Below are 14,570 nucleotides of genomic sequence, written 5' to 3'. Positions count from 1 at the left end.
ACAGGAATGACCATAGTCTGTTAATTTCTGATGGATATAGTAGGAACAAGTTCACAGAAATGTTGCTATATTAGGTAACTTTCTTGGGGTAAAGTAGGAACAGGTTGGAAGTAAAGCAGTTATCTTAGGTTAGTTGTCTTTTTCTTACTCCCTTGTTATGGTCTCTTGAAATGTTCTTTTATTGTATGTTTTTTTTTTTTTTTTTCCCATGCAGTTGATTTAAAAAGGAAAAAAAAGTTAAAAAAAAAAAAAGGAAAAAAATATGTAGTGCCCCCTTGAGGAGCCTGTGGAGAATGCAGGGGTATTGGCCTACCCCACCTTGATGGTTGCTAACATGACGACAGACATAGGGGACTGTGGTTTGATGGGTTGAGCCCTCTACCATAGGTTTTACCCTTGGGAAGATGGTTGCTGCAAAGGAGAGGCTAGGCCTCCCTATAATTGTGCCTAAGAGCCTCCCGAATGCCTCTTTCTTGCTCAGATGTGGCCCTCTCTCTCTAGCTAAGCCAACTTGAAAGGTGAAATCACTGCCCTCCCCCCTACATGGGATCAGACACCCAGGGGAGTGAATCTCCCTGGCAACGTGGAATATGACTCCCGGGGAGGAATGTAGACCTGGCATCGTGGGATGGAGAACATCTTCTTGACCAAAAGGGGGATGTGAAAGGAAATGAAATAAGCTTCAGTGGCAGAGAGATTCCAAAAGGAGCCGAGAGGTCACTCTGGTGGGCACTCTTATGCACACTTTAGACAACCCTTTTCAGGTTCTAAAGAATTGGGGAAGCTGGTGGTGGATACCTGAAACTATCAAACTACAACCCAGAACCCATGAATCTCGAAGACAGTTGTATAAAAATGTAGCTTATGAGGGGTGACAATGGGATTGGGAAAGCCATAAGGACCACACTCCACTTGTCTAGTATATGGATGGATGAGTAGAAATACAGGGGAAGGAAACAAACAGACAAAGGTACCCAGTGTTCTTTTTTACTTCAATTGCTCTTTTTCACTCTAATTATTATTCTTGTTATTTTTGTGTGTGTGCTAATGAAGGTGTCAGGGATTGATGTAGGTGATGAATGTACAACTATGTAATGGTACTGTAAACAATCGAAAGTACGATTTGTTTTGTATGACTGTGTGGTATGTGAATATATCTCAATAAAATGAAGATAAAAAAAAGAAAAGAGAGAGAGGGAGAGAGGGAGAGAGAGAGAGGGAGGAGAGAGAGAGGAAGGAGAGAGAGAGAAAGGAAGGAAGGAAGGAGAAAGAAAGAGGGTTGGAGGATAGACAGACAGCACAAGCAAATGACTCAACTCCAAATAGAAATTCCAAGATCCATGAGTGTATTAATTTTACCTGCAAAGATGTAGCAGGTGGTTGTGCTAATGAAGGTGTCAGGGATTGATTTAGATGAAGAATGTACAACTTTGTAATGGTACCGTGAAAAATCGAATGTACAATTTGTTTTGTATGACTGCATGGTATGTGAATACATCTCAATAAAATGAAGATAAAAAAATAAATAAAAAAAAGAAATATGGTACATACAACAGGTTTACTGAAGTTGAAGTCATTTGGTTGGCATTTGAATAAAGTTTAGTTCTTAAAAGTGTTATGGGGAAAGAGGTCTGAAATAAAACAACAAAAGGAATTAAAAGGATAAAGTAATTGTTACTTTGGTTTTCAAGAAACTTTAACTCAGCCAAAGGAAACTCAGAATTTAAATGATTAGGTATAGCTCATTTTATTCAATATTTAGAAGTATACAATGTATGTAAGTCATGTATTTCCAACAATTAATACTAATATTTAATGTTGTTATAAATTTTTAGAAGGCAATTAAAGGCTTTTTACAATTTCTTACTTTCAGAAATGCTTTTGCATGAAGGGAGAGAGGAAGAACTTCAATTCACATTAAGTCTTAATACTTCAATGTTAAATTTCTCAACTTGCTCAGACTAGGCAGGTAAACTTGAAGTTTTTAAGGATAAAAAGATCCTGATGGAAAAATCTGTCTGCTGTATAACAAGTGTTGAGGCTATGTTTGATGAAAAAAATAGATGCAAGAATGGCTCAAATAATGGATAAATACAGTTGGAGAACACAATATTTGTAAAGAAAACTTTATAAATTAAAGCAATACTTTTGCAATAGGAATAATCATTTATATTTTCTACTTTTTATTTTTTATTTTCATAAGGACACAGCTAAAATTTTATAAGCACAGACAAATACTATGATTAACCTATAATCAATTACATATATGTAATTAGTATATATAACTAAAAATGTGTATATAATAATATGTACACCTAACACAATCTAAGGCAGAAGACACCAATCCTCAAAAAAATTCCAAAATAATTAATAAAACTAGAAGATTATTTTTGCCTATGTGAGACTCATATTCCTATTCTTTCCAAATATGATTTCATTATTAATAAGCTTTAACTAGAATTATATACCAGTATTCTTATATTAGAAAACACAAATAAGAAAAAAGGAAACAAAATTCATTTATAATACAAAGGCCCAAAATATCTCATTTTGTGCATATTTTCTGGCTAACACAAGACTATAGTCTGTGTTACACATACTCAAACTGATCTTTTTTTTCCTAATTTAATGATCCACTAAAGTACATCTTTGAATGTCAACAAATATCTGTATCTGTGGTATCTTTAATGGTTGTATTCTCATTTCATCCTATAGACATAGTGCAATTTATTTATAAAATGTATATATGGAATCTTAATATATTGCTATTTTAAGCAGTGCTGAGAAAACAATTGTACTTTACATTTCTCTAATTATTTCCTAAAGCTATTTTAATATAAATGGAACTGACAACTAATAGGGTATATGTATTTTTAAGATGTGATACTTGTGCAAATCACCTAGTTGAAAAGTCACAAGACACCTAACTTCCAGCAGCAGTATAAGTACCCATTCTTCCTCATCCTCATAAACCTTGTGGGAGGAAAATGGTATTTCATTCCTCTTTTACATTAAATTTATCCTGTTATCAGGGGCTCTAAATATTTTTTCCTATATCCACTGGCCACTTGTAGATCTTCTGTGAAAAAGTACTTTGCCCTTCCAAAGAAGATATACAAATGGCCAACAAGCACATGAAAGATGCTCAACATCATTAGCCATTAGGGAAATGCACAACAAAACCACAAAGAGAACTTCTGGGGAAGATGGCAGAGTAGGGAGCTCCAGGACTCACTCCTCCAAAACAGCTCATGGACAGGCCAGAACTGTCTCAAACAACTATACCAGCACTCTGGAGGCCAGGGGAATGCTGTACAGCATCCAGGAAAGAGACTGAGAAACTGTGGTAAACAACTGTGAGTAACTGGCTCCATCGCAGATGCCAGCACTCATTTCCACTCTCTAGTTGAGCTGCCTTGGGTCCAGTCCCTGGCTGGCTGCTGCAGAAGAAGAGGGAAGTGGAAATCCCCTTCCCTCAAGAACAGGGGCAGCCGAGCACAGATCACAGCTTTTGACCTGTGAGTCCAGATTGCTGGGTCCCAGCTCTGAACTGAAGTTTCCACCTGCCTGAACAGGGACAGCACAACCATTTTTTCAACTGATCTCCTATCAGGGGCAGAGGTGGCATAGGTTTAAAGACACAGAGCCTCCTTAGGGATGTGGAGAAGTTTTCTGAAGGGTATCATTTGCCGGGCAGGCCAGGAAAGTGCAACTTTGGGGAGACATCAAAAAACCTTCAGAAGCTTTCATGACCCTCTCCCCAGGTCTTTTTGGAGCTGGTCTATGCCCCCTTCATGGGTCCCTGATCCTATTTTGGCTGGGCAATACTGACTTGGGAGCAGGCTGACCTTCCTCCCAGGCAAAAGCAGCTAGGGGCAGTAAAAGGAGTATAAAGAAAACTATAGAAGCAAAACAAAAACAAATACAACAGATCAAAATTCCCAGAGAAAGAACAGAGGAAAGGAAGCTTTCTCTTGGGTGTGAAACAATTGCACAAATGATGTAATTTTAAAAACTGTACCGCAAACTTCTGAGAAGATAACAGAATAGGGAGTTGCAGGCCTTACTCCTCTTCCAAAAATAGCTAGTAGACAGGCAAAAACTGTCCAGAACAATTGTTCTGAGGCTCCAGAAACCAGTGGTGTATTGCACAGCATCCAGGGAAGATCAGGAAAGAGAGACTGAGAAACTGTGGTGAAAAACCATGAGTAATGAGTAACTTGTTAGGCTGTGGCCCCTTGCACCCATCTCCCACCATCAAGGCAACCAGCTTCAGATCAACCTGGTCCTTGCCTGGAGGGCAGCTGCAGACTGGGAGGGCCCTAAATGTCCTCTTCCCCAAGAACAGAGGGAAACCTGGCCCAGTATCCAGTTACTGGTTATGTCCTGCTGCTTTAGCCCATCCTGAACAGGCACCACTGGGCCACTGTTTCAACCCACATCAGAGACAGAGCCACCAGAGGGCTAAGAATACTCTGCCTTCTTAGGGCTGTGGGGAATATGTTGCCAAAGAATGCCAACCACTGGACAGGCCAGGAAAGCACAGCCTTAGGGAGCTGGAGGAAAAGGCTTTTTGGAGGCTTTCCTAACCCTCTCCTCAGGGCACTTTGAACTGGTCTGAGCCCCCAGCATGGGTCCCTGGCCCTGTTTTGGCTCAGAAATACTGACAAACTAAGGGTCACCTAAGACCCTTAACACAAACCCTATCAACAACAAAAAGAAAAGACCGAGAAATCAACTTTCAGAATAATCTTGTCAAGATAATCAGACAGCCATATATCAGCAAAATTTAGAAGCCATATGAAGAAACAGAAAGATATGGACCAAAGGAATAAATTAGAAAGTCAGAGGAGCTACAGAATTTGGAACAACTAACCAAAGATGTTCACACAAATCTAAACCAATTCAAGGAGGAGAAGGAAAATAAGGCAAAAGAGATAATGGGTATTAAGAAGACACTGGGTGGAGTGATGTCATCAACATGGCAACACAAACAGCTATTGAAAACTCCTCTCCAGAAAAAAAGGACAATTCTGAATTGTTTGAAACTCTAGAGGAGGATATACACTGGAGAAGGACCCAGCAGATGGCTTCTGTGTGAGACCAAAGGAAGTGATGTTTATTTGGTGCAAAATCTGTATTTTCTGTAGCATGCTATATAATTTAACTTGTATGGTCAGTTTACTGAAATTCTATAATTACATGAAACTTTGATTGGGAGTGAGATCTTGTTGGTTTATACAGGTTAGCATGAAGCCCTGATACAACCCAGAGTAATTTGGGTAGAGAATAAAAAGTATTTGCAAAGCCCCCTCAAGGGACTGAGGGGAAAAGTGGAAATATTAAACTTCCCCAGATAGGGAATTCCTGATATTCTTGCAAGCATTGGGGACCACCAGCTTAGTAGGCTAAGACCTACTAAGTGATTGAGAAAGTCTTTTGGACCAAAAGAGAAATGAAACAAAATATAATTTTAGTGGCTTGGACATTTCAAATGGAGTTGAGAGGTCATTCTGGAAGTAACTCTTATGCATTATGTTCAGTATCCTTGATTCTTGAAGGCAAGTGTAAAATTTTATAGCTTTTATGGTGTGACCATGTGATTGTAAAAACCTTATGGCTCACACTCCCTCTACCCAGTGTATGGACAAATGGGTAGAAAAATGGGGACAAAAAGTAAATGAATAATACAGGGGAGGAGGGTTATGGGATGCTTTGGGTGTTCTTTTTACTTTTATTTTTATTCTTAATTTTATTTTTCAGAGTAACAAAAATGTTCAGAAATTGACTCTGGTGTTCAATGCACAACTATATGATGATACTGTGAACAACTGTTTCACACTTTGGATGATTATATGGTGTGTGAATATGTTTTAATAAAAATTAATTAATTAATTTTTAAAAAGCTGACAGGAAAGAATCAGTGAAGTTGAAGACAAAACACTTGAAATGAGTCAAGCTGAGAAGCAGGGAAAAAAGAAAAAAAACATCAAAGGGGTAAAAGCACATGATCATATTGATTGATGCAGAAAAGGCATTTGACAAAATCCACCAAGCATCCTTTCTTGATAAAAACACTCCAAAGGTGGGACTAGAAGGAAACTTCCTCAGTATGATAAAGGGCATACATGAAAAACCCACAGTTAACACTGCACTCAACAGTGAGAGATCAAAAGCTTTCCCTCCAAGATCTGGAAGAAGACAAGGATGCCCACTGTCACCACTGTTATTCAACATTGTGCTTGAAGTTCTAGCCAGAGTAATTAGACAAGAAGTAGAAGAAATAAAAGGCATCTAAATTGGAAAGGAAGAAGTAAAAGTTTCACTATTTGCAGATAACATAATCCTATATTTAGGAAGTCCCCAAAAAATCCAAACAAAGCTACTACAGCTAATAAACAAGCAATCTAGCAGGATACAAGATCAGCACACAAAAATCAGTAGTGTTTCTATACACTAGTAATGAGCAATCTGAGGAGGAAATCCATTTATCAAAAAAAAAAAAAAATTCTATTTACAACCATAACTAAAAGAATCAAATACTAGGAATAAATTCAACCACAGATGTACAGGACCTGTATTCAAAAAATTACAAAGCATTGCTAAAAGAAATCAAAGACCTAAATATATGAAAGGACTTTTCATGTTCTTGGATTGGAAAACTAATTATCATTAAGATGTCAATTCTACCCAAATTGATTTACAGAGTCAGCACAATCACAATCAAACCCCCAAAAGCATACTTTGAAGAAATGGATAGGTCAATTATCAAATTTATTTGGAAGGGTAAGAGGCCCTGAGTAGCCAAAAACATCTTGAAAAAGAAAAATGAATTTGGAGGAATCACATTTCATGACTTTAAAGCATATTACAAAGTTACAGTGGTCAAAACAGCATAGTACTGGATAAAGACAGACATATTAATATCAATGGAACCAAACTGAGAGTTCAGAATTGGATCCACACATTTATGGCCAATTGATTTTTGACAAGACTTCCAAGTCTACTTAACTGGGACAGAACAGTCTCTTTAACAAATGGGTCAACAAAAAGAAGACCCCTATCTCACACCTTGTACAAAAATTAACTCAAAATGGGTCAAAGTCCTAAATATGAGTCAGGATCATAAAACTCCTATAAGAAAATGTAGGAAAGCATCTTCAAGATCTTGTGGTAGGCAGTGATTTCTCAGACTTTATACCCAAAGCACAAGCAAACGAAAGAAAAAATGAGATAAATGGGACCTGTGCCAGTTTGAAAATATTGTGTCCCCCAAATGCCATTATCTTTGATGTAATCTTGCATGGGCAGATGTTATCAGTATTGATTAGATTGTAATTCTTTGAGTGTTTCTTTGGAATGTGCCCCACCTAGCTGTGAGTGATGACTCTGATTGCCTAATTTCCATGGCAGTGTTGCTCCACCCATTCAGGGTGGGTCTGAGTTGATCAGTGGAGCCATATAAATGAGCTGACATAAAAGAAGGAACTCAGTGCAGCTGTGAGTGATGTTTACAAGAGGAGCTACAGCTAAGAAGGACACTTTGAAGAAAGCACAGGAGCTGCAGATGAGAGACAGTTTGAAGACAACCACTGAAAGCAGACTCTTGCTCCGGAGAAGCTGAGAGAGGACAAATATCCCAAGTGCAACTAAGAGTGACATTTTTGAGGAACTGCAGCCTAGAGAGGAACATCCTGGGAGGAAGCCATTTTGAAATCAGAACTTCGGAGCAGACCTCAACCATGTGCCTTCCAAGCTAACAGAGGTTTTCCAGACACCATTGGCCATCCTCCAGTGAAGGTAGCCAATTGCTGATGTGTTACCTTGGACATTTTATGGCCTTAAGACTGTAACTGTGTAACCAAATAATCCCCCTTTTATAAAAGCCAATCCAACTCTGGTGTTTTGCATTCTGGCAGCATAAGCAAACTAGAACAGATTTTGGCACGAGAGAAGTGGGGTGCTTTTGCTGCTGAGTTTGCAAATACCAAACATGTTGGAATGGCTTTTTAAATGGATAAGGGGAAGATTCTGGAAGAATTGTGAGGAGCTTGATAGAAAAGGCCTAAACTGCTTTGAAAAGACTGTGGAAATGTGGACTCTAAAGATACTTCTGATGAGGACTTGAACAGAAATGATGAATGTGTTGTTGTGAACTGGAAGAAAGGTGATCCTTGATTTAAAGTGGCACAGAATTTGGCAAAATTGAGTCCTGGTGTCAGACAGAAGGAAGAATTTGAAAGTAACAACCTGGAATACTTAGCTGAGGAGATCTCCAGACTATGTGTGGAGGATGTACCCTGGCTTCTCCTTGCAGCTTACAGTAAAATGCGAGCAGAGAGAGATAAACTTAGAACTGAACTCTTGGGTTCAAAGAAACCAGAAGCTGATGGCTTGGAAAATTATGGGCTTCCAGGGGGTGGAATCCTGAAGCTACAGCCCAACATGAGGATGTAACCAAACATGGAACACAGCCACCACTTCAGTACAAGCCAAGATTGGAAAAGGAGCTAAGCAGAAAGGATTTGTGGAAAGTCCTATTGTCTGATGGCTTTGACCCCTGTGTGCCTCATGCAAAACCAACAGAATTTTTGTGAGATCTTTATAGACAGAGCCACTGCCAGTCTGGACTGGAGGGGACAGACAAGGAACAAACTGAAGGAAAAATTTCTTCAAAGGCAGAGCCATGGAGGTTGAGGTCTGGAGTCAAGAAGCCTTGAGCTAGGAGAGTGGCACAGCCCACATGCATGGAAAGGGTGAGTTTGCCCTGGAGGTCAAGGGTGGGCCTTCTGCCTCAACACTCAGGAAATGTTCAGCCACCCCAAGCCCCAAAGAGGGTGGAGCACATTCCCAGGGAATTGGGGAGAGTCTGGCTGCCACCACACTGTTCTGAAGGGGTTGAGAATGTGCCCTGGAGATGGAAGGGAATCCGGGAGCTGCCCCAATATTTGAAGAGGGTGGGGCCAAGAAGGTGGTCTCCCCAATGTGTGGATACGTTGGAGCACTCACCCAAGCATTTGGAGAGGAAAGGGCTGCCACAAAGTCCCCTAGGAAGGGTTAGACTCCCGCTCTCTCAAGCCCCAAGGATGCAACCTCATTCTGTTAATGACTCTCAGACTTTGAAATCTAATGGAGTTTATCCTGAAGGTTTTAGGAACTGTTTTGGTCCTGTTAACCATTTTCTTTACTGTTTCTCCTTATGGCAATGGGAATGTTTATCCTATGAATGTCCCTCCTTTGTATATTGGAAGCACATAACTTATTCTAAGTTCACAGATCCACAGCTAGAGGGGAATTATGCCTTAGGACTGACCACACCTATAATTGATTTTGATGGGATCTTGTACTTAACTATTGTTACTGAAATGATTTAAGATTCTGTGATATTGTTGTGGGATGAATGTATTTTGTATATGGAAAGATAATGTCATTTTGGGGTCCAGGGGGTGGAATGTGCCAGTTTGAATATATTGTGTCCCTCAAACACCATTATTTTTGATGTAATCTTGTGTGGGCAGATGTTATCAGTGTTGTTCAGATTGTAATTCTTTGAGTGTTTCTTTGGAATGCGCCCCACCCAGATGTGGATGATGACTCTGATTGGATAATTTCCGTGGCTGTGTTGTTCCACCCATTCGGGGTGGGTCTGAGTTGATCAGTGAAGCCATATAAATGAGCTGACATAACAGAAGGAACTCAGTGCAGCTGTGAGTGATGTTTACAAGAGGAGCTACAGCTAAGAGGGACACTTTGAAGAAAGCACAGGAGCTGCAGATGAGAGACATTTGAAGATGGCCATTGAAAACAGACTCTTGCTCCAGAGAAGCTGAGAGAGGACAAATATCCCAAGTGCAACTAAGAGTGACATTTTTGAGGAACTGCAGCCTAGAAAGGAATATCCTGGGTGGAAGCCATTTTGAAACCAGAACTTCGGAGCAGAAGCCAGCCACATGCCTTCCCAGCTAACAGAGGTTTTCCGGACACCATTGGCCATCCTCCAGTGAAGGTAGCCAATTGCTGATGTGTTACCTTGGACATTTTATGGCCTTAAGACTGTAACTGTGTAACCAAATAAATCCCCTTTTATAAAAGCCATTCTATCTCTGGTGTTTTGCATTCTGGCAGCATTAGCAAACTAGAAAAGGACCACATCAAAAACGAAGACGTTTGTGCTTCAAAAGACTGTGACAAAAATGTGAAAAGGCAGCTTACCCAGTGGGAGAAAATATTTGGAAACCACATATCTGATAAGGGTTTAATATCCAGAATATATGAAGATATCCTACAACTCAACAACAAAAAGACAAACAACTCAATTTAAAAATGGGCAAAAGACTTGAATAGACATTTTTTCAAAGAGGAAATGGCTAAAAAGCACATAAAAATGCTAAACATCACTGGCTATGAGGAAAATGCAAATCAAAACCACAATGAGATATTTCACATCTACTAGAACAACTGCTATTAAACAAACAGAAAGCTACAAATGCTGGAGAGGATGTGGAGAAATAGGAAAACTTACTCACTGCTGATTGGAATGTAAAATAGTAAACCCACTGTGAAGACACTTTAGTGGTTCCTCAGGAAGCTAAGTATAGACCACGATATGATCCTGCAATCCCATTACTAGATATATACTCAGAAGAATTGAAAGCAAGAACATGAATAGACATTTGCATACTGATATTCATAGTGCATTATTCACAACTGCCAAAAGATGGAAACAATCGAAGTGTCCATCAACTGATGCATGGATAAACAAAATGGGGTATATATCTACAATGAAATATTATTCAGCAGTAAGAAGAAATGAAATCCTGATGCATGTGATAACATGGATGAACCCTGAGGATATTATGTTGCATGAAATAAGCCAGACACAAAAAGATAAATATTGTATGATCTCACTAATATGACCTAAATATAATGAGTAAACTCATGTGTTAATATCTAGAATATAGGTTATCAGAAGATAGTGAGGGTAGAAAATGGGGAGCTGATGCTTAATTTGTGCAGAATTTTTAATAAGGTTGATCAAAAATGTTTGCAAACAGATAGAGGTGATGGTAGCACATTATTGAGTATAATTAACAGTGCTGAATCATGTGTGTGACTGTGGTTGAAAGGAGAAGTTTAGGGTCATGTATATTCATGAGAAGGAAAGCTAGAGGATAAAACATGGAATTGTATAACCTAGTGAACTCTGTTATGGATGATGAAGGTGGTTAATAGTACAAATATAAGATGTTCTTCCATGAAGTAGAACAAATATACGTTACTATTACAAGGTGTTGATAATAGGATGGTATATGGGAAAAGATACACCTAATGCAAGCTTTGGACTACAGTTAACAGTAATATTTTAATATCTTCCATCAATTGCAACAAAATTAACACACATGCTAAGTGTCAATAATAGGGAGGTATAAAGGATATGGGGTTTGCTTTTTGGAGAAATGAAAATGTTCTAATATTGATTAGTAATTAAAGCACGATGACTCTGCAATTATACTGAGCGCCATTGATTGTACAGGTTGGATGGGTTATATGGTATGTGAATAAAACTGCTTAAACAATTGTACCACATCTTTAGGGCAAGAAACAGATGTTTCCTTTTAAACCCCCCTAAAGGACAGATATGCACAGGTATAGCTGTTAGTGAATACCTGTGCATAAAATAGATATTGGATTGTATTGGAAGAATTTTTAGCCCAGAAGTTGATATACTGTGGGAATTATTTCTCCCATCATGCAGTTTTCTGAAACGTATTTCATTAAACATGTGTACATCATTATACAGACAATTTCATTTCTTTCTATTGACACTTGGTTAAATCACTTCAACATTGGTACTCTCTAAGGGATTTGTGAGTGCAAAAGGATTTGTACTGGTTCTTGTTGCTCCTGAAGACCCGTTGGGCGCCAAACCCCAGGTAAAGTTTCCAAGTCCTAGGCACTCGGGCTCTTCAGACGGAAGGAGCTGAGCCTCTCGGTTTGATGGCCGCTTGCGGGTAGCCCCTGGAAAGATAAACTATCGGAGGACGCCCCTCGGGTGACAGCCTCACAGGAGATGGCTTCTAGGGAGACAGCTCCACACGTTACTACCTCTCAGGGGACCGGCCATCGTGGGACAGACGGCTCCAGGCTGCACCCCGCCTCCCCCCAGACCCTTCCCGCCGGCCCATCCTCGCCCTGCCGCGGGGCCCCCATCACCTGTTCTTTTTGTCCTTGTCATTCACGCCATTTTTTCCGAGCAACAGGATCTGCTGCACTTTGGCCACTTTGCCACGACTGGCGGCCTTGTGGATCTTGCCAAGGTCCCGGTCCCGGAGGAGGTAACCCGACCCGTCGATCCCGCAGAGGTTGCGGGGTCTCTCAGACGGAGCGATCTGCCTCCTCCCCAAGCCGAAAATCCTCTTCATCGCTGAGGCACCGGCTCTGGAGACACCTCAGCTGTCCCTCGGCTTTTCACCGTCCCCCGAGCCCAGAACCAGTGCTAGAGGGGACCCCACCCAATCTCCGTCACACAGACACACAGGGAACATCAACACCTCTTGGCCGAGAATAACTGGCCAAACGGTTGACTAACGGAAGTGCACATGCGCGCGCGCGCGCCTCAGGAGCCGGCGTCCGTGCGCGCGCGCGCGCGCCTCAGGAGCCGGCGTCCGTGCGCGCGCGCGCCTCAGGAGCCGCGTCCGTGCGCGCGCGCGCGCGCGCGCCTCAGGAGCCGCGTCCGTGCGCGTGCGCGCGCGCGCCTCAGGAGCCGGCGTCCGTGTGCGTGCCGATGTTTGCCGTGAGGCTGCCTTTAGCTCCGGCTTGTGTGTCCTGAGGGCCCCCTCCACCCCCAGCGCTGTCCGTCGTGTGTCTTCCAACTCCTTCCTTCCCTCTCCGGGTGGGATTTGGGCACCTCTGCTTCTTGTTTTGTGTGTCTCTTCTTCCCCTATTCCTAGCCCTCAACTTTGGTCTCTGATCCTTCCAAGGTTGGAGCAGGGAAGGAGAAGAGGGATAAAAGTTACAGGGTATGAAAGATATTGCTTGACTCGCGCTGATGTAAACTGACCTTGGAATCTTTTGGTCATGCAAGGTGTTTTTCAGGGACTTACTGCCCCAACCTCAGCCTTTATGATGACCACTCAACCACAGATCCCTTAAGAGAGACCAATGTCTCTTGTGGTCAGCTGCTAGGAATGCTCCTCAATTTTCAACCCACAGTGCATCTCCAGTCTTTTCTACTGTGGTTGACTTGCTTTCTAGGAAGTCTTCTTTGGAAAAGACTCTCTACAAAGCTCAGAGAAAACACTTGCACATCCTTTCCTTCAACAGAATCTGAGAGCTTGGGCCATTCCCAAAGCAGGCCTCCATCCTCACTCCCCAGTCCTAGTCACAGCATCTCAGCTTAGACTCTTTGTCAGGAATGGGTCCAGCACCATGCTCTGTGCCCAGGAGGGGATTTCAGGTCGAGTACTCTTTGAAATCCTATTCATTGCACGTGAGGTGAGAGGCACAATTCCCGCCACTTCTACATGACCCAGCTACTCCCTCTAAGGAATTTCTCCTCCATTTCCAATTATTCCCTCAGCCTTTCCAAACCCTTTTATAGGATGGAGGTAAGTGGTGATCTAAGAGCGCAAAACCCGTTCTCAGGCATTTCTCTTGCAAGTTTTTTTTTTTGTTTGTTGGTTTGTTTTTTTTGGCTTGGTTGGCCTAGAACCCCTTGATGGAATGTGTAATATTTGGGACCCGAGATGGAAAGAGGACAGAAAAAAGTCCCGATATAACTCCCTGCCAAAGTTATAAACTGCAAAAGAATCCATAAAATAGTGTTCTTCTTTTAAAGTATATTTGAACAAGTGTCTAAGTGAAGAACTTAAAAAAAATCTCCAAATCATAGAACTTAATGAAAACAACAGTAAGAAATAGAAGTGATTTACAGGACCTCAGATTAATCAAGAAAAAAATTTTCTCCTGAAATGATCACAGAAGTGCCTCTGGAAATCAAATTATCATAAGATAACTTAAAGCTTACAGAGCGATGTTATTGAGGGACTGCTTTTCTAAAAAAGAAAATAGCAAATTCTGTAAAATGATTAGCTAAAATCTGCCTCATAATACAATGCAAAATGCCCTTAACAAAACTGAAGAAACCAATAAATAGCATATTTATTCATTATGAACCTCATTTTTGTAAGTAAGGACTCACAAAATCTGGTTTCCCGATCAGATCGAGGGAAAGATATTTTGTTGAAACTGGGATTGAAGATTGCAAAGCAAAACAGAATTAAAAGGCAAAGCATATTCAATATGAGAGGTTCTTCTGGGTCTTAAATAATATCTTCATTAATGATCTAGGATAGAGAAATAAACAGCAAGTTAATTAAACCTACAGACAGTATTAAATCAGTATGAGGGAAAGACTGGTGAGAGATAGTAAGAAGCCTTTGAAGGTTAGGAACAGAAGTAGCAAATTAAAAAGATTTTGAGAAAGCCCATATATTTGAGAGGATAACTCCCTTGGAAATCAGTACGACTAAGAGCAAATTCAAATGATTGTGCAGACAAATAGACCCTAG

General features: G+C 40.7%; 1 protein-coding gene across 1 annotated transcript; it reads right to left on the bottom strand.

Moving 5' to 3' along the window:
* Positions 1 to 11,059: 11,059 nt before the first annotated feature.
* On the bottom strand, positions 11,060 to 12,614 carry LOC119524371 (ankyrin repeat domain-containing protein 26-like). Its single transcript, XM_037822985.1, has 2 exons — positions 12,214 to 12,614; positions 11,060 to 12,018 (listed from the first exon to the last, which is right to left on the bottom strand). Exons 1-2 carry the CDS (start codon positions 12,420 to 12,422, stop codon positions 11,967 to 11,969), a joined length of 261 nt encoding a protein of 86 aa, XP_037678913.1. The 5' UTR covers positions 12,423 to 12,614; the 3' UTR covers positions 11,060 to 11,966.
* Positions 12,615 to 14,570: the final 1,956 nt, after the last annotated feature.

Source organism: Choloepus didactylus, assembly GCF_015220235.1.
Source record: "Choloepus didactylus isolate mChoDid1 chromosome 11 unlocalized genomic scaffold, mChoDid1.pri SUPER_11_unloc1, whole genome shotgun sequence".
Classification (NCBI taxonomy): domain Eukaryota; kingdom Metazoa; phylum Chordata; class Mammalia; order Pilosa; family Megalonychidae; genus Choloepus; species Choloepus didactylus.
The sequence above is the reverse complement of the archived record's forward strand: the minus strand, read 5'-3'. Positions and strand labels throughout refer to the sequence as shown.